The sequence below is a fragment of the Dendrobates tinctorius genome, unplaced genomic scaffold (assembly GCF_039654945.1).
Source record: "Dendrobates tinctorius isolate UK_male_01 unplaced genomic scaffold, ASM3965494v1 ptg000264l, whole genome shotgun sequence".
Classification (NCBI taxonomy): domain Eukaryota; kingdom Metazoa; phylum Chordata; class Amphibia; order Anura; family Dendrobatidae; genus Dendrobates; species Dendrobates tinctorius.
Window position 1 is genome coordinate 1,853,263 of NW_027361931.1, and position 24,132 is coordinate 1,877,394.

Here is a 24,132-nt window from a genome sequence, read left to right on the forward strand (position 1 = left end):
TGTGACTGTTTTATAGGTTGGCTCCCTCCGGACACGGCGATACCAAATGTGTGCACTTTTTTGTTTTTAAAAATATATATATGTATTTATTGGTTTAATATTTTTTCTTTTTTTTTTTATTTTGATTTTTTTTTAATAGTTTTAAAACATTTTTTTCTATTTTTTTTACTTAGTCCCTGTATGAGACTTCAATTTCATTTGTCTGATCACTGGTCTCTTACAATGCAATACACATGTATTGCACTGCAAGAGACTTGTCAGTGCTGCAGAGGGAGATCGCTTGTTAGACTCAGCTGCAGGCTGAGCCTAACAAGCCACCGTAGCTGACAGAGCCAGAGGACATCATGTGACCTCTGGCTGCCAGGCAATGCTGATCTGACTGCGGGAAGGCGTCTGAGAGGTAAAAATAGCAGGGGTCTCCTCCTGCTATCTTCTAAATGCCGCAATCGCGGCATCTAGAAGATAGCAAAGGGTTAGCATCATTGGGACCTGATCTAGATTCAGTCATTCAAATCTGGCGCTAAGCAGCAATCACATGTCCAACAGTGTCAAGGTTCATATGGCTGACGCATGATACAACAAATGACAGTCTAGGTTGAAAAGACACAATTAGGTTAAAAGAGAAAAGATTATTAATATAATATTATAACATCCTTATTCTCTTTTTTTAAACAGAAGAAAAAGTCAAAAAATGAAATAAAGGAAGACTGAAGAAAAAATAAAAATTTATATAACTGCAGACTCGAACCCACTCAAAGGATGTGTGAGCAAGGATTTCACAGGTCCATCAAGCGGATGAGCCACAATTCCAGTTCAAGAAAACCATTGGAAAACACAAGGTTGAGATTACCACCAAAAAATATATATAGATTAAAAAATAATAAAAATAAATTGATTTATTTATAAAAAAAAAGATTAAATAAGCAATAAATATATGAATGTGTCACATGTGTAATTTATTATTAGAAATCAGGCTACAACACTTTCATATGTCCCAATAAAACCATATATTAGTTAATTCCGTATTACTAACACTATTCATTAGCCGATATGGGAAATGCACCAATTGTAATTACTCATGTTAACAAAAGGGACCATCTCAATACATCAAGTAGAAACCGGACATAACAAGAAGCGACAATCCGTAAAAAACTACTTATTTAAGGTTGAATTTTTCACCTCAAATATTAGACAAGAAATGGAATCTGAGTTCTTCAAATTAAAATTCAATTGACATTCACTTAGGAGGGGACTCTCACTATCAATCTAATATATAAAGCTCAAAGTGTATGTGTGTGTGTGTGTGTGTCCGGGATAGGCATCCGCACCGTCGCAGCTACAGCCACAAAATTTGGCACAGTCACACGTCTGGACCCCGAGAGCGTCCTAAGCTATGTTTTGAGGCGAAATTTTAACCCCGCGCGTTCCAATTCACCAAACAATTTTGCCCCTGTCTACATACTGGGGAAAAAGTGTGTGCGCGTCAAGCCCCGCCCCTCATTAGGATGTCACAATGGTTGCCATGGCGACGCTGATGTCATCATAGGTTGCAAGCCCCGCCGCTCATTATGATGTCATGTTGACTATGGGATGGAGGATGTGTGATGGGTATATGGGCACTGGACTATGGGATGGAGGATATGTATGACGGGTATATGGGCACTGGACTATGGGATGGAGGATATGTATGATGGGTATATGGGCACGGGACTATGGGATGGACAATATGTATGATGGGTATATAGGCATGGGATTATGAGATGAAGGATGTGTAATGGGTATATGGGCACTCGCCTATGGGATGGTGAATATGTATGATGGGTATATGGGCATGGATCTATGGGATGGAGGATGTGTGATGGGTATATGGGCACGGGACTATGGGATGGAGGATGTGTGATGGGTATATGGGCACTCGACTATGGGATGGAGGATATGTATGATGGGTATATGGGCACGGGCCTATGGGATGGAGGATGTGTGATGGGTATATGGGCACGGGCCTATGGGATGGTGGATATGTATGATGGGTATATGGGCATGGGTCTATGGGATGGAGGATGTGTGATGGGTATATGGGCACTGGACTATGGGATGGAGGATATGTATGATGGGTATATGGGCACGGGCCTATGGGATGGAGGACGTGTGATGGGTATATGGGCACGGGCCTATGGGATGGTGGATATGTATGATGGGTATATGGGCATGGGACTATGGGATGGAGGATAATTATAATTTGTTATAACTAACCACAGTTAGTTACTATGCCCGGGCAGCGCCGGGCTCTTCAGCTAGTATATGTATAATATTGTCAAGGATTTGCAAGATAAAAATTATTAATTCCTTATCTAATATTACAAAATCAGCTGGTTTAGTGGGCTGGTGGAAGAGGTCCAGCAGCAAAAGAAGTGAGAACCAAGAAGAAGCCAAGATCAATTCCCAGCAACAAAACAAGCACATCACGGCCAGAGAAGCTCCACGATGCACAAGGGCTCAAAAATCCACAATTCACAAATCAATTTCATCTATAGTTGTTTAACCCCTTTACCTCCAAGGGTGGTTTGCACGTTAATGACCGGGCCAATTTTTACAATTCTGACCACTGTCCCTTTATGAGGTGATAACTCTGAAACGCTTCCATGGATCCCAGTGATTAGGGTTAGACATTGCTTGACATTATTTTCTCGTGACATACTGTACTTCATGTTAGTGGTAAAATTTCATTCACATAACTTGCGTTTATTTGTGGGGAAAAAAGACTGAAATTTGGTGAAAATTTTGAAAATTTCACAATTTTCCAGCTTTGAATTGTCATGCCTTTAAATCACAGAGATATGTCACACAAAATACTTAATAAGTGGTTTAATGGGCTGGTGGAGGAGGTCCAGCAGCAAAAGAAGTGAGAACCAAGAAGAAGCCAAGATCAATTCCCAGCAACAAAACAAGCACACCACGGCCAGAGAAGCTCCACGATGCACAAGGGCTCAAAAATCCACAATTCACAAATCAATTCCATCTATAGTTGTTTATACAATTTTTATGATTGCACTATTGTTTGGACAATTTTAAATGTGGTGTATTTGGGAATTTTAGGTTTTATGACGAATTTTTAATTAGCATTGAACCTTTGATGCTTTGAAAAGCCTCTCTGGTACCTCGTGGAGCTTCCCTGACCGCGGTGTGCTAGCTTCACTGCAGTGAACTGATTATAACTACGGTTGTCCCTCTATGTTGGATTAGTGTAATCATAAAAATTGTATATCCCCTTTCCCTTTGTGACATGTGACATATAACCCCTTTGTGACATAGCTCCTCCTCACTATGCTCCGCTCTATAGACCTCAAGGACACCGTTCTCTCCTGGTTCTCCTCCTACCTCTCTGACCGCTCCTTTACTGTATCTTTTTCCGGCTTCTCTTCCTCTTCTCGTCCCCTTACTATCGGGGTCCCGCAGGGCTCAGTCCTAGGCCCCCTCCTCTTCTCTTTATACACTGCCCCTATTGGACAAACAATCAGCAGATTTGGGTTCCAGTATCATCTTTATGCTGATGACACCCAATTATACACTTCTTCCCCTGACATGACCCCTACCCCAATTCAAAATACCAAGGATTGTCTGTCTGCTGTCTCTAACATCATGTCCTCCCTCTATCTGAAACTAAATCTCTCCAAAACTGAACTTCTTGTGTTTCTCCCCTCTACTAACCTCACTCTACCTAACATCGAAATAACCCTGGAGGGTTCAACCATAACTCCCAAGCAGCATGCCCACTGTTTTGGGGTCATATTAGACACTGAACTTTCCTTTACTCCCAATATCCGATCACTCTCTCGCTCTTGTCACCTGCATCTTAAAAACATCTCCAGAATCCGACCTTTTCTCACATTTGAAACTGCTAAGACTCTTACTGTCGCTCTTACTTTCATTCTCGTCTGGACTACTGCAACTCTCTTCTGATCGGTCTCCCTCTTACCAAACTTTCTCCTCTCCAATCCATCTTGAATGCGGCAGCTAGGGTCATATTTCTGTCCAGCCGCTTCACCGATGCCTCCATCTTGTGCCAGTCATTACACTGGCTACCTATTCGCTACAGGGTCCAGTATAATCTCATCTCTCTCACCCACAAAGCTCTCCACTGTTCTGCACTGCCTTATATCTCCTCTCTCATCTCGGTCTATCGCCCTACACGTGCCCTCTGTTCTACAAATGACCTAAGATTAACATCCCCCGTAATCTTAACCTCGCACCTCCATCTCCAAGACTTCTCTCGTGCTGCGCCAGCTATCTGGAATGCACTTCCCCAGACGATCAGACTGATACCTAGCCCCGACCTATTAAAGCGCGCTTTGAAAACCCATCTCTTCAAACAAGCCTACCACATCAACTACTCAGTAAACTAACTTTGCCCTGTTCCCTCCTCCCAAATATTATTCTGAATCTGCACCCTACTATTCATCTGTCTCCACCCTCCATGCACACGATAACTGCACTTGATACTTGACTATTGCACTTAAAGACATGGGCTGATGACCGGATCATGCAGCTTTATATGAAAATCCTTATTTATAATTGCCAGGCCTGAAATAACAAGCACTTTTCACCTACTGTGTCCCCCCCCCCCACCAATTTCCTTGTAGATTGTAAGCTTGCGAGCAGGGACCTCACTCCTAATGTCACTGTTTAAATTGTCTTAACTTGTATTGAATTTATTGTCTGTACATGTCCCCGCTTAATTGTAAAGTGCTGCAGAATATGTTGGCGCTATATAAATTATTATTATGACGTACTATAAAGTCCATGTGCTCTGGGCCTTAATGCCCTTATACGATATAGTATGTCATACGCGATCAGCCACACTCACGAGGGGAGCGTGGCTGATGGAGGCCAGATCTCAGCTGATTCTCACAGCTGACACACGGCATTAAGTGCCAGGAACCGTCACGGACAGCTCCCGTCACTTTAAGCCCCGGAACACTGCGATCAAACATGATCGTAGCATTCCGGGAGCAAGCAGAGGAGCTGTCAGCTCATGACGACATCCGGGTCTCCAGAGCTGAGACTTACTGTCATGCACAGTGCATGTCAGGAAGTCTCTCAGGTTAGTGCATAGAAGCTGCAGCACTGACAGCTTCTATAGCATGCACATCTGCATGCTATAGAAGCGATCAACCTGCAGAAAATGAGAGTCCCATAGTGGGACACAGTGTAAAACTAAGAATTAAATACATTTTTTTAAATAAAAATGTTTAAAAAAAAAAAAAGAATTTAATAAAAAATAAAAAAAAAACAATATTTATTCCTTAAATAAATATTTAAATAAAAAAAATCTAAACAATAAAAGTACACATATTTAGTATCGCCGCGTCCGTAATTAATGACCCGACCTATAAAACTGTCCCACTGGTTCAGGGTTCCTCAACTTCAGTCCTCAAGCCCCACCAACAGATTATGCTTGCAGAATTTCTTTTGTATTGCACAGGTGAAGCAATTATCACCTGAGCAATACTAAGGAATTCCTGAAAACATGATCTGTTGGTGGGCCTTGAGGACTGGAGTTGGGGAACCCTGCACTAGTTAACCCCTTTTGTTATGTCCCATGAATGAGACATTTTACAGACTGTCCTGTACATTTTACATGCTGTATTGCAGTCTCTCATATTGTTTTATTGTTGCTATGTGTTCCTGTGTTTTGCATAGCTGAAATCCTCCCTTTCCATGAAGTTTGTTCCTTCTGTCTCCCTCTTCTGGTGTCACTTCTTTCTTCTTCTCCCTGTGTCTCAGTCTCCATCTTGGCTTCATTAGAGGCACATGTGCTTTCAGCCTGTCTGAAGAAAGTCTTTTTTACCTGCTGCTGTTTGTATACATTCAAGAAGAATTCTTGAAGAAATCAAAAATATTCAGGATTGAGAGTCCTCAGTAGTTGATACCTTTTACTGAGGACTCTCAATCCTGAATATTTTTCTATCTACTGGCTAACACGGTACAAAGATATGCATCTTTCCTGTGAAGAAATCAAGGTCTCTTCTGGATTCTTCATAACATGTGTGCCTGCAGCTGAGTTAAGCTACCTGCAAACGTCGCCAACTGTAAGTAAGGTGAAGAGATCCAGCATCTCACAGAGCCATATTTGCAGCCACAGGCCCCGGGGACAGAATAGTAAAATAGATTTACCAGATTCATCTGTAAAGCCTTCCCAGCTTCTATAAAGCTACAGAACTTCCTACAGAGCACCCACTCTCAGCATATAAGAGACTATACAGCTCCCCTTCTCCCTGTGAATCAGGATGGCTGAAGGAATGACTACACGGTCTCTGCCAGACACATTGTTAGAGGAAGAGTGCATAGAACTTGATCCACCATCTAGTGAGAAGGCTAGATGTCCCACAAAGCCCACATGTAAAGTAAGGGAGAATCTAGAATCCAGTAAACATGATCTTCTCCGTGCTATAGCGGAGCTATGGCAAAAACTGTTGAGTCACATAGACAGCCTGTCTCCGCCTGCTTCTCTCGAATGGCCACCAGAGGGAACCCTTGCACAACTGTGTTCAGATTATCAACGGTATGCAGAAACAGCAGATCAGTACATCTCTGTGTTACAGACTTAACCCGTCAGTTCCATGCAAAGAGCTGCAAGCTGTCCAACAACTTAACGCTGAGAAAGCATGGTGCGCGATATAAAAGCCAAGACAGAGGTAAGAATCGCGCTAATAGCCGAGATGTCATCTTGTATTTCTGTCTCAGGCAGACAGTCAAAGCGATCATTTAAGTCACGCTCTTCAAAATCCTCAACCCTCAGCGAACAGCTCGTAAGAGCGCGTGCAGAAGCTGAGGCCACAAAAATACGAGCTGCCTTCGCTCTAAAGAAAACTGAGATGGAAATAGAGGCAGCCGAAGCAGTGCACAGAAAGGCAAAAAAAAGGCAGCAATAGAGGCCCTAGAGAAGGAATGTGAACACGCCACAGCCATGGCAAGGTTAAAGGTCCTGGAACAAGCCATCAGTGGGAACCCAAGAGACAGCATCAGTTTAAGTGATTTTGATACTGAAGACCCTCTTAAGCATACTAGAGACTATGTACAAGGCCAATACAGTGCTTCCCCTGCTCCTGCAGTCCTTCCTGACCGCACAGATGCTCCCTTGAGACAACAGTACACAGAATGTTTACCCGCATCCTGCACCCAAGGTCAGTACAATACGCTGCCAACCCTGCATCCTGATCCTCCTCTGTGCACTGGAGTGTACCGGAAACTTTCACCTCACCAAACCTTATACACAGAAACATATGTGCAGGCCAATATGCAGGCGAGCCACCACCCTCCGGTCAGTTACACAACTCCAGTCCCATGTGTGGCAGAAACCAAGCTCATTAAGCCAGTTAATGGACTGAATGCATACGCTGCGCCATATGTTCCTGCATTCCCAGGTTAAAGCACAGACTGTATGAACAATGCTACCCAGCCAGCGACTGTCGTTCCAAAATCGGAGAATGCTGATATGACTGGCTTTGCAAGGTACATGATTCGGCGTGATCTAAGACCAGTCTTACAAAGTTTGACGATTAACCTGAGAACTACAGGGGTTGGAAGTGCACCTTTAAAACCACAATTAGTGACCTCGGCATCACCGCCGCTGAAGAGCTAGACCTGCTAATCAGGTGGCTTGGGCCACAATCCACGGATCGGGTCAAGAGACTTAAATCCGTCCACATCAGTAATCCCATCGCGGGTCTCACCGCTGAATGGAAGAGGCTAGAAAGAAGCTATGGCAGTCCTGAGGCCATAGAAAAGGCCCTGTTCAAGCAACTAGATGATTTTCCAAAGGTATCTAGTAAGGACAGTACAAGGTTCCAAGAGGTCAGTGACCTCCTGTTAGAGCTTCAGCTGGCCAAAGCGGACCCGTACCTGTCTGGCCTCAGCTACCTGGACACTGCTCATGGGGTAACCCCAATAGTTTCCAAGCTGCCGTCCAATATCCAAAATAAGTGGGCCATGCTTGGATCAAAATACAAAAGGGAAAACCAAGTCTCCCTCCCTCCATTTTCCTACTTCTGCGAGTTGATCGAAAATATTGCAGAGTGTAAGACTGATCCAAGTTTTTTCTATGGATAACACAGCGACCCTGCTTCATCTCCTAAACACGAGAATCCACGTCTCAACTACAGGAACCGCCGAGCTCCAATGTCCATCAACAAGACGGATGTTCTTCCCACACCTTAGGATTAGTATCACAAGATAAGAGTAACAAAGGTGAGAAGATTGAGAATCCTAATCATATGTGTCCCATTCACAAGAAACCTCATCCCTTAAAGAAGTGCATTGGCTTCAGAAAGAAACCAATCGAGGAACGTAAAGAGCTTCTGAAGAATTTTGGGATATGTTACAGGTGCTGCGCTTCTACTGAACACTTTGCTAAGGACTGTAAAATATCTATTAAGTGTTTGGAGTGCGACAGTGAGGAGCATGTGCAAGCGCTCCATCCATCCCAATCTAACACTGCACAGCTTACGCCTTCCCCCAACACGAGGCAAGGTGGGGAGGATGCTGTTCAAACAGTGAGTTCTATCACAACATCTTCTTCATGCACAGAAGTCTTCGGAGAAAGTCTCTGGGACAAGTCGTGTGCGAAGATATGCCTAGTGAATGTACTGCATATCAAAAAGGTCGGCCAGAGAAAACAGCAAGGGTGTACGTTATCCTGGAAAATCAGAGCAACCGGTCACTTGCAAGGTCAGAACTCTTTGATATGTTTTACTTAAAGGGAAACTCTTACCCCTACACTCTGGGCACCTGCAGTGGTGTTACGAAGGTCTGTGGGAGAAGAGCCAATGGACTCATGGTGTCTTCTCTTGAGAACAATGTGGAGATACCCTTACCCACTCTGGTCGAATGCAACCAGATACCGTCTAACAGAGAGGAAATCCCAACTCCAGAGGCTGCACTCCATCACCCTCATCTAAGGACTTTCGCAGGCAAGATACCAGCTCTCGACAATAGCGCAAACATCCTGATCCTGCTTGGCAGAGACATTCTGCGACTTCACAAGGTACGTCAGCAAATCAACGGGCCACATGACGCTCCATTTTCTCAACGCCTTGACCTAGGTTTGGTTATCATAGGCAATGTCCGTATAGGAAAGATGAAGAGACCCACGAGGATTTCCTCATTTAAGACTCACGTCCTACCAAATGGTTACAGCACTTACTTTCAACTATGCCCACATCATTACTGTGTAAAAGAGAAGATAAGCGACAAGTGGAAGAAAGAAACCTCTGACGACACGAACATATTCCTGTCCTGTAATGATGACCTTGGGTCAACAGTGTTCAACTCTACAAGAGATGACAACCAGCTAGCACCTGCAAGGGAGGACAGAGAATTCATAAAGATTATGGAAAAGGAATTCGCCCAAGACGATTCAAATAGCTTGGTAGCACCTTTTCCTTTTCGTTCTCCAAGAACAAGGCTACCTAATAGTAACATATTAACATAGTAACTGTTAGGACTGGCAGAACGCACCAAATTATAAAATTATAGTAGGTGCGTTCGCAGCCCGGGGTCCACCGTGCAGAGGTGGCACACTGCTGCTAGGTAATGGCGGAAGAGTAGAGCGGCGTAAAAACAGTCACACGTGGGTTACGTCACCCAATGTGAACAGGAGCGGACTCTGTTAATTCACAGAGCCGCACAGCCGCTGAACGTGGATGCCGGAAGCCTGTTTAACTCACAGAGCCCGGCCAAAGAGCGCACAGCAAGCGGCCACAGAACTCTACCCCAAGGACACAGGGTTAGAGTCCTTCAAGGCCCACTGAGCGTGCGACGTCGCTGCCACGAGCGCCGCTGTAGACGCTGACTATGGAGTGTGGAGCATGGGGCACTGAGGCGTGCCGAGTCACTGATGATGGCTAATGCCTGACTCAAACTCTGACCTACCAACATCTAAGCCTGGGCGCTAGCAGGCTAGGCTGCACAACACATGCGTACCAAGGGTATTGGTTTCATAATGAGTCAGTCACCAGAGACATTCATACGTGCATACACCACTCACTCCTTATAGTCTGAAAATATAGGCTATCCTAGCGCATGGCCGAGCGGCCATGCGAACCTTTTATAGCCGCGAGCATCCGGGACCTTCCTGGCTTCTTGGATGGGCCAATCCGAACACGAGCAGGACCTGAGCATGTGACCCTTGATCTCCAATGGGAGATCACTCCATGGGCATGCTCAGTAGCCCGACATGGGGACTTAGTCCCTGGAGAATCTCGCTGCTGAGCAGCATGCATTCCCATACCTGTGGCAGCAGCAAGCAAACCCACAGAGCTGGTCTGGGCAGAGCGTCGGGACCGTCGAGTTTGCTGAGCAACCTCCTCTGCGGCTGGAGAGGAATGGGAGACCGCCGGAAGTAATGCTCGGGATTCCCGCTGTGCAGCGACAGGAACCCGACGCCTAACAGTAACATAGTTAGTAAGGCCGAAAAAAGACATTAGTCCATCCAGGTCAGCCTATAAAATTCTGTCAGAATAAATCCCCAGATCTACGTCCTTCTAAAGAACCTAACAATAACTGTAAGATACAATATTGTTACGCTCCAGGAAGACATCCAGGCCTCTCTTGAACCCTTCAATAATCTGCAACAAGCAGCGGCAAGGTTTTCATCCCTAGCTCTAACCTTAAAGAGAAGGCCAGAGATGGAGAAACATTTTGTCGACTTCATGCAGAATATCTTCGACAGAGGTCACGCAGAACCCGCACCCCCGCTAAAGGAAAGTGAAGAATGCTGGTTTCTCCCATCCTTTGGTGTCTACCACCCTCGCAAACCCGACCAAATTAGAGTGGTGTTTGGCTCAGTATGAAGGCATGTCCCTAAATAGCCTGCTCCTCACTGGGCCTAATCTAAACAACAGCCTTATAGGAGTACTGATTCGCTTCAGACAAGAACCCGTCGCAGTAAGGGCCGACATTCAACAAATGTTTCATTGTTTTATCATGAGAGAAGATAGCAGAAACTACCTCAGATTCCTATGGCACAAAGACAACAACGTCCACAACAAGGTCATAGACTACAGGATGAAGGTGCACATCTTCGGGAACAGCCCCTCGCCTGCAGTGGCCATCTTTGGACTAAGACGGACAGCACAGGAAGGTGAGAGAAAGTATGGGTCTGATGCTCGTCTATTTGTGGAAAGAAACTTCTATGTAGATGATGTGCTTAAGTCTCTTCCCACAAGTGAAGAGACAATCGATCTGCTCTCTAGGACTCAGGAAATGCTGTCAACAGCAAACCTTAGACTCCACAAGACCATCTCCAACAGTAAAAAGGTAATGAAAGCATTTCCATCTGAGAATCACGCTACTGGTGTAAGGGATCTTGTTCTGGGTTCTGACATTCCTCCCATGCAACGCAGCCTCAGTCTGCTTTGGGATATTAAGCAGGACACGTTCAATTTCCAGGTGTCGGCTTGTGATAAACCTTTCACTAAACTAGGAGTCCTATCTGTTGTGAACAGCATCTATGATCCTCTTGGGTTTATTGCACCCATCACCATTCAAGGCAAGATGCTCTTGAGACAGTTGACCGCCGGGAGTACAGACTGGGACACTCTGTTACCATCCCAGAAACAACAAAGGTGGGAGGCGTGGAAGAAGTCTCTGAAGGTCCTAGAGCATTTCCAAGTCCCACGTTGCTACTCCCCAGGCACACTTTCAGCCACTATCAGAAGAGAAGTCCACATTTTCTCCGACGCTTTTACAGAGGCTATAGCTGCCGTAGCCTACCTGAAGACCTTGGAAGAAGATAACAAGGTGCATTATGGATTCATCCTTGGTAAGGCAAAACTAACCCCAAAACCTGTTCACTCTGTTCCAAGACTCGAACTTTGTGCAGCCCTTCTGGCAGTGGAGTTAGCTGAAGCTATAAAGGACGAAATAGACATTGCTATTGATTCATTTACCTTCTACACAGACAGTAAAGTGGTACTTGGTTACATCTACAACCAAACAAAACAATTTTATGTCTACGTCAGCAAAAAAGTAGAGCGTATCAGAAGCTTTTCTACCCCTGACCAGTGGTACTACGTCCCTACTAACATGAATCCAGCTGACCAAGGGACGAGACTCACTGCCGCGTCTAAACTCAATGGCAACATGTGGGTGTCACCTCCAAGGTTCTTGTACGAGGATTCCAGTTCAAGGGACTTCAACAACATTTACAGAAGTCAGTGGAAACTGGTACAACACTTGTCCAATGCCTTTTGGCACCGCTGGAAAACGGAATACTAGCACTTACTTCAAAGCTGTCACAAATGGCAGACTGCAAAACCTAATCTCCAAGAGGGAGACCTCATCCTCCTTAAAGATAAAAAAGCTCATCGCAACGACTGGCCAAAGGGTCTTATCACCAAGGTTTCAACAAGCGATGACGGGAAGACCTGTAAGGTAGAAGTCAAGGTTACGAAAGGCGGTTCAACTCGCATTTTCTTCTGTCCAGTCACTGAGCTTGTGCTACTTTTATCAACGAAGACATCACATGAAAATAGTTTATGACACAGTTCACGGCGGGGAGCCTACCGTCGTATATTCCTCCAGCTGCATTGGAAGATTCGAACATTTGAACTTTCTCGAACGGATTGTTTGGGTTGGTGGAAGTGTTTGCACGTTGCGGCTTCACCAATCTGAAGATGGGTTTACTTTTGGACTTGGACTATTCCGCTGTTGAGAACTCCATGCCCCCAACTGAAGACTGACCATGCCAATTGGACTACAACTGTTGTTTTTGCTGTTATTATTTCCATGCTTGTTTTCCTTTGTTTTTCTGGTCTACAGCGACATCTCCAGAGGACATCATAAAAATTATGAAATCTATAGTTTTCAGACAGGGAGTTTTATGTCCCATGAATGAGACATTTTACAGACTGTCTTGTACATTTTACATGCTGTATTGCAGTCTCTCATATTGTTTTATTGTTGCTGTGTGTTCCTGTGTTTTGCATAGCTGAAATCCTCCCTTTCCATGGTTTGTTCCTTTTGTCTCCCTCCTCTGGTGTGATGTCACTTCTTTCTTCTTCTCCCTGTGTCTCAGTCTCCATCTTGGCTTCATTAGAGGCAGATGTGCTTTCAGCCTCTCTGAAGAAAGTCTTTTTTACCTGCTGCTGTTTGTATGCATTCAACAAGAATTCTTAAAGAAATCAAAGTTCCTTCTGGATTCTTCATAACATGTGTGCCTGCAGTTGAGTTAAGCTATCTGCGACCGTCGCCAATTGTAAGTAAGGTGAAGAGATCCAGCATCTCACAGAGCCATATTTGCAGCCACAGGCCCGGGGACAGAATACCTTTAGTGAACACCATAAAAAAAGTCAAAGCAAAAAAAACAATGCTTCATCATCATACCGCCAAACAAAAAGTGGAATAACACGGGATCAAAAAGACGGATATAAATGTGGTAAAATGGTACCATTGAAAACGTCCTCTTGTCCCGCAAAAAACAAGCAGTCGTATAGCTCCATCACTGGAAAAATAAAAAAGTTATAGCTCTCAGAATAAAGCGATGCAAAAATATTTATTTATATAAAAGTTTTTATCGTATAAAAGCACCAAAACATAAAAAAATGATATAATTGAGGTATCGCTGTAATCATACGACCCGAACAATAAAACTGCTTTATCAATTTTACCACACTTGGAACGGTATAAAGGCCCCCCCCCTAAAAAAAATAAAAAATTCATGAATTGCTGGTTTTTGATCATTCTGCCTTGCAAAACTTGGAATAAAAAGCGATCAAAAAATGTCATGTGCACGAAAATGGTACCAGCAAAAACATCAACTCATATGACTGTGGGTCAAAATATGGAAAAATTATAGCTCTCAAAATGTGGTGATGCAAAAACTATTGTTTGCAATAAAAAGCGTCTTTTAGTGTGTGACAGCTGCCAAACGTAAAAACCCACTATAAATAGTAAATCAAACCCCCCCTTTAAGGAAAAATAAAAAAATGTATTTATTTCCATTTTCACGTTAGGGTTGGGGCTAAAGTTAAGGTTACGGTTATGGATGGGATTAGGGTTAGGTGTGAGTTAGCGTTACGTTTGTGGTTAGGGTTGGTATTAGGGTTAGGGGTGTGTTGGGGTTAGGGTTGGAGTTAGAATTGGGGGGTTTTCACTGTTCAGGCACTTCAGGGGCTCTCCAATCGCGACATGGCGTCTGATCTCAATTCCAGCCAATTCTGCTTTGAAAAGTCAAGCTGTGATCCTTCCCTTCCGAGTTCTGCCATGCGCCCAAACTGTGGTTTACCCCACATATAGGGTATCAGTATACTCAGGACAAATTGGTCAACAACTTTTGGGGTCCAATTTCTCCTGTTACCCTTGGGAGAATAAAAAATTGGGGGCGAAAAGATCATTTTTGTAAAAAAATGGGATTTTTTATTTTTACTGCTCTACATTATAAACTTCTGTGAAGCACTTGGGGGTTCAAAGTGCTCCCCATACATCTAGATAAGTTCCTTAGGGGGTCTACTTTCCAAAATGGTGACACTTGTAGGGGGTTTCCACTGTTTAGGCACATCAGGGGCTTTCCAAATGCGACATGGCGTCCGATCTCAATTCCAGCCAATTTTGCATTGAAAAGTCAAACAGCACTCCTTCCCTTCCGAATTCTGCCATGCGCATAAACAGTGGTTTACCAGCATATATGGGATATCAGCGTACTCAGGACAAATTTTACAACAACTTTTAGGGTCCAATTTCTCCTGTTATCCTTGGTAAAATAAAACAAATTGGACCTGAAATAATTTTTTTGTGAAAAAAGTTAAATGTTCATTTAAAAAAAACCAAAAAACATTCCAAAAATTCTTGTGAGCACCTGAAGAGTTAATAAGCTTCTTGAATGTGGTTTTGGGCACCTTGAGGGGTGCAGTGTTTAGAATGATGTCACTTTTGGGTATTTACTATCATATAGACCCCTCAAAGTGACTTCAAATGTGATGTGGTCCCTAAAAATAAAATAGTGTTGTAAAAATGAGAAATAGTTGGTTAACCTTTAACTCTTAACTTCGTAACAAAAAAAAATTTCTTCCAAAGTTGTGCTGATGTAAAGTAGACATGTGTGAAATGTTACTTATTAACTAATTTGTGTGACATATCTCTGTGATTTAAGGGCATGAAAATTCAAAATTGGAAAATTGCGAAATTTTCAAAATTTTCACCAAATTTGTTTTTTTTTCACACAAATGCCAGTCATATCACAGAAATTTTACCACTATCATGAAGTACAATATGTCACGAGAAAACAATGTCAGAATCACCGGGATCCATGGAAGCGTTCCAGAGTTATCACCTCATAAAGGGACAGTGGTCAGAATTGTAAAAATTGGCCCGGTCATTAACTTGCAAACCACCCTTGGGGGTAAAGGGGTTAAACAACTATAGATGAAATTGATTTGTGAATTGTGGATTTTTGAGCCCTTGTGCATCGTGGAGCTTCTCTGGCCGTGGTGTGCTTGTTTTGTTGCTGGGAATTGATCTTGGCTTCTTCTTGGTTCTCACTTCTTTTGCTGCTGGACCTCCTCCACCAGCCCACTAAACCAGCTGATTTTGTAATATTAGATAAGGAATTAATAATTTTTATCTTGCAAATCCTTGATAATATTATACATACAATATATTGATAGTGAGAGTCCCCTCCTAAGTGAATGTCAATTGAATTTTAATTTAAAAGAACTCAGATTCCATTTCTTGTGTAATATTTGAGGTGAAAAATTCAACCTTAAATAAGTAGTTTTTTACGGATTGTCGCTTCTTGTTATGTCCGGTTTCTACTTGATGTATTGAGATGGTCCCTTTTGTTAACATGAGTAATTATAATCAGTGCATTTCCCATATCGGCTAATGAATAGTGTTAGTAATACGGAATTAACTAATATATGGTTTTATTGGGACATATGAAAGTGATGAAGCCTGATTTCTAATAATAAATTACACATGTGACACATTGATATATTTATTGCTTATTTAATCTTTTTTATAAATAAATCAATTTATTTTTTAATCTATATCTATATTTTTTGGTGGTAATCTCAACCTCATGTTTTCCAATGGTTTTCTTGAACTGGAATTGTGGCTCATCCGCTTGATGGACCTGTGAAATCCTTGCTCACACATCCTTTGAGTAGGTTCGAATCTGCAGTTATATAAATTTTTATTTTTTCTTCAGTCTTCCTTTATTTCATTTTTTGACTTTTTCTTCTATTTAAAAAAAGAGAGTAAGGATGTTATTATATTAATAATCTTTTCTCTTTTAACCTAATTGCGTCTTTTCAACCTAGACTGTCATTTGTTGTATCATGTGATAGGGAAACCATGTTCTATGGGTCCCTTCATACACTCTTAGGGTCTCACACTCCATACTTCTATGATATTAGCTGACAGAAAAGAAATCAACTCTCACCTAATCCTGTTATTCTCGCCTCTCACCTCTATAACACTTATGATTCATGTAACTGAAGGATATATCACGAGTTCCACGTAGGCCTAATGAGTACATAGTCTTAGAAATAGATGAATCACTATAGATAAAGGGGCTATGAACCCGTAGTAAGACAGGTTAATGAGGGTAATGTTAGGGTATTGTATAACCAACACCTGTTTTCACCTTTTTCTGGAAATTCCCGAATGTATCTAATAATTAACAGCCGAATACAATCTGATTGGTTGCCGAATATGAATATGATTGGATGAAACAATTTATGCTTACTGTTGAATAATCAATTGTCCAATGGAATATGATGATGTAATGTAACCGCCTTACTCAAATGAGTATATAAGCTTGACCTAATTAAAATTAGCCGGGCGTAGTGTGGCATCTTGCAGATACATAACCTGTCTCTGTGTTGATCTGTCACCTTGCCCGGGCAACACGCTATCAATCTGGCTACCATCCGGTATATCTAAAGATCTCCCGTTCAGAGATAAGGATCAAATCTCAAACTCTTCTCACATGCGTCAGCCGTATGAACTTTGACCCCGTTGGACATGTGATTGCTGCTTTGCGCCAGATTTGAATGTCTGAATCTATTTAAATAGTATGTAGAGATATTGTACACTTATGCATCTCCTGAGGAAGAAGTCTTACAAACTTCAAAACGCGTTCAGAATAGAGAATATGATACCATCTTTTATCATCTACACGCCTGGATCGTTATTGTTACAGCAGCGTCGGTAATATCCACATCTCTTCCAATTTGATACTTTGAATTGGTCAGTGCTTTGACCTGTGGATCTGCGGTGGCTGTCGACTCTGATGAGTCCTGTATGCTTTAACACTGTGGAATATTAGGTGAGCACACACTAAATATTAATTTTAAATCACCACCGGATAAAATCCTATTGGCGCTTTTCTCTCCTATAGTGGTTCTGTGTAGTCTTCTGCAAAGTCATTTCCACCTTTGACTACCACGCAGTAATGAGATGTCATTGGCTTTTCTCACCTCTCCTGTGAGCTGGAAGACGATTTCTAGGGCGAGATTCAGTATTCTCTCTGCTGTCTTCTTCTTGTTCTCATCCATCCTGGACAGGTTGGTCAGCACAACACTCTTAAAACTGAAAAGAAAGAAGATGTAGAGTATAAGACCCTACAACCATCTCTAGAGATACAGAAAGGAGTCAGAGGACGTTCTTGGGTACAAATAGGACTCACCGATGTGTCACCTGGGAGAATGAAATATCCCAACCCGCTCAGTGACCAGAAAGCACCAGGATCTAGTGTTCTATTATACGACACATTATGTCACAGACAGAAGACTCATGTGTAGGCAGAAATCGGAATATCAGTCACCAAAACGCAAGTGGCCTCTGAACATACAGCAGTAAGAAGAGACCGTTGTTTCGTGTTACAGAACCACTCAGCACCCAGAATATGTTGTGCAGTTATATGTATGTATAATAGGTTCCATGTGAGATGCATGTCCCTAATGCATTAGTTCACAGGCTGTGCCCTGGGCAGAGGGGACATGATATTCTCCTTTTGTCCGCCCTCCCCCCACCTTTGTAATTCCCACAGTAAACATCGGCAGGCTCCGGCCACCTGCGGCTTTTGTAATGTATGTCTGGCCTGCCACTTTTCTATTGGCCGGCCCTCTGTATCTGTGTGATATATTCTGTATCCTGTGAGTAAAGTGTGGTCAGACTGGAAATACATGGAGAAGCAGTGATCTTTTATATGCGCCCATGTAACCAAGGATTTCCAGCCAGCGTCATTCATTCAGACTCCAGCCAACGCAGAGCGGACCTCCGAAAACATGGGGTGGTACTGAAAGAGGTACCCCAGCTTGGTAGACCCCGTTACACTGGTGGGAGCGGCGGGATATGATACCCCTTCTACAAGAGGAAAGGAATGAATGGAAAACAACTACCAGAATGTAAAGAGGACTACATTAAAAGATCTGGTGGAAGCCCAAGGGTTGATCGCCAGCAACAAAACAAAAGCGGATTTGATAGCAGCCATCATGGAACACGACAGTGCAGCACCCCCCAATGTGAACGTGGAGTAGACCGAATTCCAGAGGGAGGTAAAGAACAGATTGGCGTTCTATGGCGCAAATCCTGCGGTAGAGATCATACGAGAGGTGATGGCTGATGTGCGTACTGATCTGAAGGAAAAGATGGCCGAGCGGACCAGGATAGAGCTAGCCAAGATGGAGATGGCAGAGCGGACCAAAGTGGAGCTGGCCAAGATGGAGATGGCAGAGCGGAGAGAGGAGAGTCAGCGAGCAGGGGGAGCTCTGGCCTTTGACCAGGTACCTTCAACAGCAAGCCACAAAAAGGGGTGGAAGAGATGGAGGAAGTGCTGCATAAAGTAGACCCCGTGCAGGCAGCCCGGGCAGATAATCGACAACAGTATCGACAAGTCGTGTGGGTTAATGGGAAACGTATGCAGGGACTAAGAGATTCCGGGGCAACTTTGACCCTTGTGAAGCCTCATCTCGTCCGGGACCAAGAGAAGACGGACCGGACAGTGGCAGTCCGTGTAGCAGGGGGAGCCATACATCGACTGCCCACTGCCAGGATTCACCTGAACTGGGGAGTCGGGGATGGCCTTGTTGAGGTCGGCTTGATGGAGGATTTGCCTGCAGACATCTTGTAGGGAAATGACTTGGGGCCCATGTTGTCTGCATTCTCGGTGGCCCCTCTGGCTGAGACATATCCTGTGACCACCCGGAGACAAGCTTGAGCTGCGGAGGCGGAATCACACTCAGAGGAGGCCCAGGTAAGACATCCCAGCCCTACACATATTCCCATACCCAGAGACATTTCTTGGGCCACCCCAGATGAATTTAAGAGGGAGCTACTTGAGGATCCTTCATTAGAGGGATATCGTGGGAAGGCACAGAGGGGAGAGGAGTACTGGAAAGGGAACAGTTTGTATGGAAGCACGGACTCCTCTACCGGATCACAGAGCAGCACCACACAGGGACGAGCCCTACTATAAAACGACAGCTGGTAGTTCCCAAGAAGTTTAGGCAGGAGCTACTGCGAATCTCTAATGACATACCCTTAGCCGGGCACTTCGGCGTCAGTCGCACCAGGCATCGTCTGACACAAAACTTCTTTTGGCCGAGGGTAACCTATGATGTTCGTCAGTACTGCCAGACCTGTGACAGTTGCCAACGCATTGGCAAGAGGGTGGATCGATGCAAGGCCAAATTACACCCCCTCCCCATTGTGGAGGAACCATTTAGCCGAGTAGCGGTCAATCCGATAGGGCCGTTAGCCAAACCCAGTCCGTCAGGGAAAAGGTATATATTGACAGTGGTAGATTATGCCACACGGTATCCAGAGGCGGTTGCGTTACCTAACATACTGGCAGAGACGGTGGTGGCCGCCCTGCTCCAGGTGTTCTCACAGGTTGGATTTCCCCGGGAGATTATCTCGGACCAGGGTACCCAGTTTACAGCAGAGGTGACCAACCAACTGTGGAAGCTGTGCGGAGTAAAGTCCATTAGAAGCGCCCCGTACCACCCGCAAACCAATGGGTTGTGTGAACGCTTTAACGGGACAATAAAACAGCTCATTGGGACTTTTACCAGGACATACAGGGACTGGGAGAAATTCTTGCCACACCTCCTGTTTGCCTATCGGGAGGTGCCCCAAGAATCCACGGGGTTCTCCCCGTTCGAGCTGGTATACGGGAGACAGGTAAGGGAACCCCTAGACTTAGTGCTGGGACACTGGGAAGGGGAGGGCCTCACAGAAGGGGTACCTATTGTACCTTATGTGCTGGAATTCTGGGACAGCCTACAGGAGCTGACTCAGGCTGTACGTGAGAACATGCAGGCGACCCAGCGGCGCCAGCGCATATGGTACGATCGGAGGGCCAGAGAGCGCACTTTGGAAATAGGACAGAAGGTCCTGGTGTTAGAGCCCACTAAGCAGAATAAGTTTCAAACTGCATGGCAGGGGCCCTACCAGGTAGTGGGGAAAATAGCTGACACAACCTATAATGTCGCCGATTGTGACGACCCCAGGGTTATCCGCATGTTCCACGTGTTCCGCCTTTATGCCTTTATGCATCTGTATCTGTACTTGTTCCTGCCTTGCTGCTGTAATGCTCTGAATTTCCCCATGGTGGGACGATTAAAGGATTATCTTATCTGAATATGCTGAAGCCCTACCGGGAGCGCCCTGAAGAGGTAGTGGCCATCTGTGCACCTGAAGCAGCGGATTTAGCCGGACTTCCCTTGCCGGATGTCTTAGGGGAAAGGACTCAGTCTAAAACATGGGACCAGGTACACATGGGTGAAGACCTAGGCAGCCGGGAGAGACAGCAGGCGGAGGAGTTGTTGAGGCAGCGAGAGGATGTTTTCGGGGAGACCAGGGTACACTTGCCTGGTACAAAACAAGGTTGAGACCCAGGATCAGACCCCCCTGCGACAAAACCCCTTCCGCGTCCCTGAGTCTGTACGAGAGGGGATGCGACAAGAGATACAAGAGATGCTGCGTTTAGGGGTCATTGAAGAGTCAGATAGTCCCTGGACATCCCCCGTAGTGTTAGTGCCCAAGAAGGATGGGACTACACAGGTTTGTGTAGACTATCGTAGGCTCAATGAGAAAACAGTGACGGATGCATACCCCATGCCGCGTGTGGATGAGTTGTTAGACCGGCTGGCAGGGGCAAAGTATTTGACCACCATCGATCTATGCAAAGGCTACTGGCAGATTCCCCTTAGTCCTGACGCTATTCCCAAGTCGGCATTTGTCACCCCGTTCGGCTTATTCCAGTTTCGAGTTATGCCATTCGGGATGAAGAATGCCCCGGCGACCTTCCAAACGCTGGCTGACCGGCTTCTGGATGGTCTCCAGGACTATGCTTGTGCCTACCTCGACGACATCGCCATCTACAGTGCGACATGGGAAGAGCATCTAAATCACCTAGAGACAGTATTGGACAGGATCCACCAGGGCGGAATCACCCTGAACCCAAACAAGTGTCACGTGGGCAAAGCAGAGGTTCAGTATTTAGGGCATTGGGTGGGAAGTGGGAAACAGCGACCAGAACCAGCCAAGATTGAGGCCATAGCCAAGTGGCCCATCCCACGCACTAAAACCCAGGTCATGGCGTTTCTAGGGACAGCGGGGTATTACAGGAAATTCGTTCCCAATTACAGCAGCGTAGCCAAGCCCCTCACTGATCTGACCCGTAAGAACCAACCCTGCCAGGTAACCTGGACTTCAGAGTGTGAGGAAGCCTTCCGCCAACTAAAGGACCCCTGTATTGGCCGCACCCAATCCAACTAAATGTTTCCTTGTTCACACAGACGCTTCTATGTTTGGATTGGGGGCAGTACTGAGCCAAGTCGAGCCGAACAACCAAGAACACCCGGTAGCTTACCTGAGTCGGAAACTACTGCCCCGTGAAGTAATCTATGCGGCCATCGAGGAGTGCCTGGCGGTAGTATGGGCACTCAAAAAGTTGCAACCATATTTGTATGGACGACAGTTTTCCCTCCTAACGGACCATAATCCCCTAGTCTGGCTTAATCGGGTCTCCGGAGACAACGCCAGATTGCGGCGGTGGTTTAGCCCTACAACCTCTGGCCTTCACCATCCACCAGACCCGGCAAGCAAAACGGTAACGCCGATGGACTAAGTCGACAAACTGAACTTGTACCAACCCCATAAACTTCGGCTATCCCCAAACTGATCCGTTGAGGATCAGACTATGTATGCCGGTCGCGTCACTGAAAAGGGGAGCCGTGTTACAGAACCACTCAGCACCCAGAATATGTTGTGCAGTTATATGTATGTATAATAGGTTCCATGTGAGATGCATGTCCCTAATGCATCAGTTCACAGGCTGTGCCCTGGGCAGAGGGGACACGATATTCTCCTTTTGTCCGCCCTCCCCCCACCTTTGTAATTCCCACAGTAAACATCGGCAGGCTCCGGCCACCGGCGGCTTTTGTAATGTATGTCTGGCCTGCCGCTTTTCTATTGGCCGGCCCTCTGTATCTGTGTGATATATTCTGTGTCCTGTGAGTAAAGTGTAGTCAGACTGGAAATACATGGAGAAGCCGCGAGCTCAACGATCACTGGGTTTTGGCTGTTGCAGCTGAAAAGAGGAAATCGGAAAACCAGGGGAAGAGTCTTGAGGAGATCATCTGCATATTCCCAGTGCCTTCTGGGATAAGTGAAGAGTCTCCGCGAGCTCAAAGATCACTGGGTTTTGGCTGTTGCAGCTGGAAATCGGAAAGCCGCGCGCCGAATTTTGGCTCATCTTTCATCGTTTTTAAGAAATCTCAATATGGAATAGGCCAGGAGCCATTTGGTGAGCTGCATTTCTTGCTACATGTTCACAGACTTACCAGTGGAAAAGCCAAACTTCACATGCCACAAATGCAAGCTTGTGTCCCTGTTGGAGGAAAAGTTGCAAAGTCTCGAAGAGAGGTTAGCTACGTTGAAGATCATTAAGGAAGGCGAAGAGTTCTTGGACAGAGCAGAATTATCTCTTCATGTTACAGAAAGAGAAGAAATTCGAAGTGCACCTGAAGAAACAGAGGAATGGAGACATGTGACCCAGAGAAGCAGAAGGATCAGGAGGCAGTCAGCACCCATACTCCTCAGGAACCAGTACCAGGCTCTCACACAGGAAACCAATGAAGAAATACATCAGGATAAGACTTTGCCCACAAACAGCAACCTTGTATGCCTTCAGAGTCCTCCTGGATGGAGAAAGAAAAATGTTGTGAAGAAGAAACGGAGAGTGGTGGTCATGGGGGATTCCCTGTTGAGAGGAACAGAGGCCGCTATCTGCAGACCGGATATAACTTCAAGAGAAATGTGCTGTCTTCCAGGTGCAAAAATTAAAGATGTGTCTGACAGGATATCAGGACTCTTCAGATCTACAGATGACTACCCATTCCTGCTACTACATGTGGGGACAAATGACACCGCAAGAAACGACCTGGAAACCATCTGCAGAGACTTTGAAGACTTAGGCAAGAAAGTGAAAGAACTGGGAGCGCAGGTGGTCTTCTCTTCCATCCTCCCAGTGGATGGCCATGGAACAAGGAGGTGGAATAAGATTCTGCAGGTGAACAACTGGCTACGTCGATGGTGCCGTCAGCAACGATTTGGATTTCTGGATCACGGAGTGAGGTACCTTTACGATGGACTACTTGCTAGAGATGGGGTGCACCTTACGAAGACTGGAAAGCATGTATTTGGAAGTCGTCTTGCTACACTTGTAAGGAGAGCTTTAAACTAGAACAACATGGGAAGGGAAGCAAAAGACCAGAAAAAGCCATACACCTGACAAATGCTATTGAGAACTCTGCTATTAGAAGTGGAAAGGAAGAACAGGAAGAACAAAGACAAAAGAATCTAATTAATAAAAATATTGGAGATAGAGAAACCAATCACAAACTAAAATGTTTCTATACTAATGCACAAAGCATGGGCAACAAACAAGGAGAATTGGAACTACTAACGCAGGAAAAGAAATATGATGTCATTGGAATCACTGAAACTTGGTGGGACAATACACATGATTGGAATACAAGACTAGAAGGATACAACTTATTTGCAAGAAACAGACTTGATAAACGAGGAGGAGGTGTCGCATTGTATGTTAGAAACGCGTATATC

At 44.8% G+C, this 24,132-nt stretch overlaps 1 protein-coding gene and 1 long non-coding RNA gene across 4 annotated transcripts in view; one reads left to right on the forward strand and one right to left on the reverse strand.

The window, feature by feature from the left end:
- Positions 1-942, forward strand: part of LOC141069455 (uncharacterized) — a 307,336-nt gene extending 306,394 nt beyond the window's left edge. For all 3 annotated transcript variants that reach the window (XR_012226576.1, XR_012226574.1, XR_012226575.1), the window contains one exon: positions 676-942. This is a non-coding gene — a long non-coding RNA (uncharacterized lncRNA). The remainder of the gene's footprint in view (positions 1-675) is intronic.
- The window catches only part of LOC141069452 (uncharacterized), a 158,745-nt gene that overhangs the window by 95,481 nt on the left and 39,132 nt on the right, over positions 1-24,132 (reverse strand). Inside the window, exon 2 of the mRNA XM_073558997.1 lies at positions 17,478-17,589. Coding sequence (XP_073415098.1) covers positions 17,478-17,555 — 78 coding nt within the window. The 5' untranslated portion in view covers positions 17,556-17,589. The remainder of the gene's footprint in view (positions 1-17,477; positions 17,590-24,132) is intronic.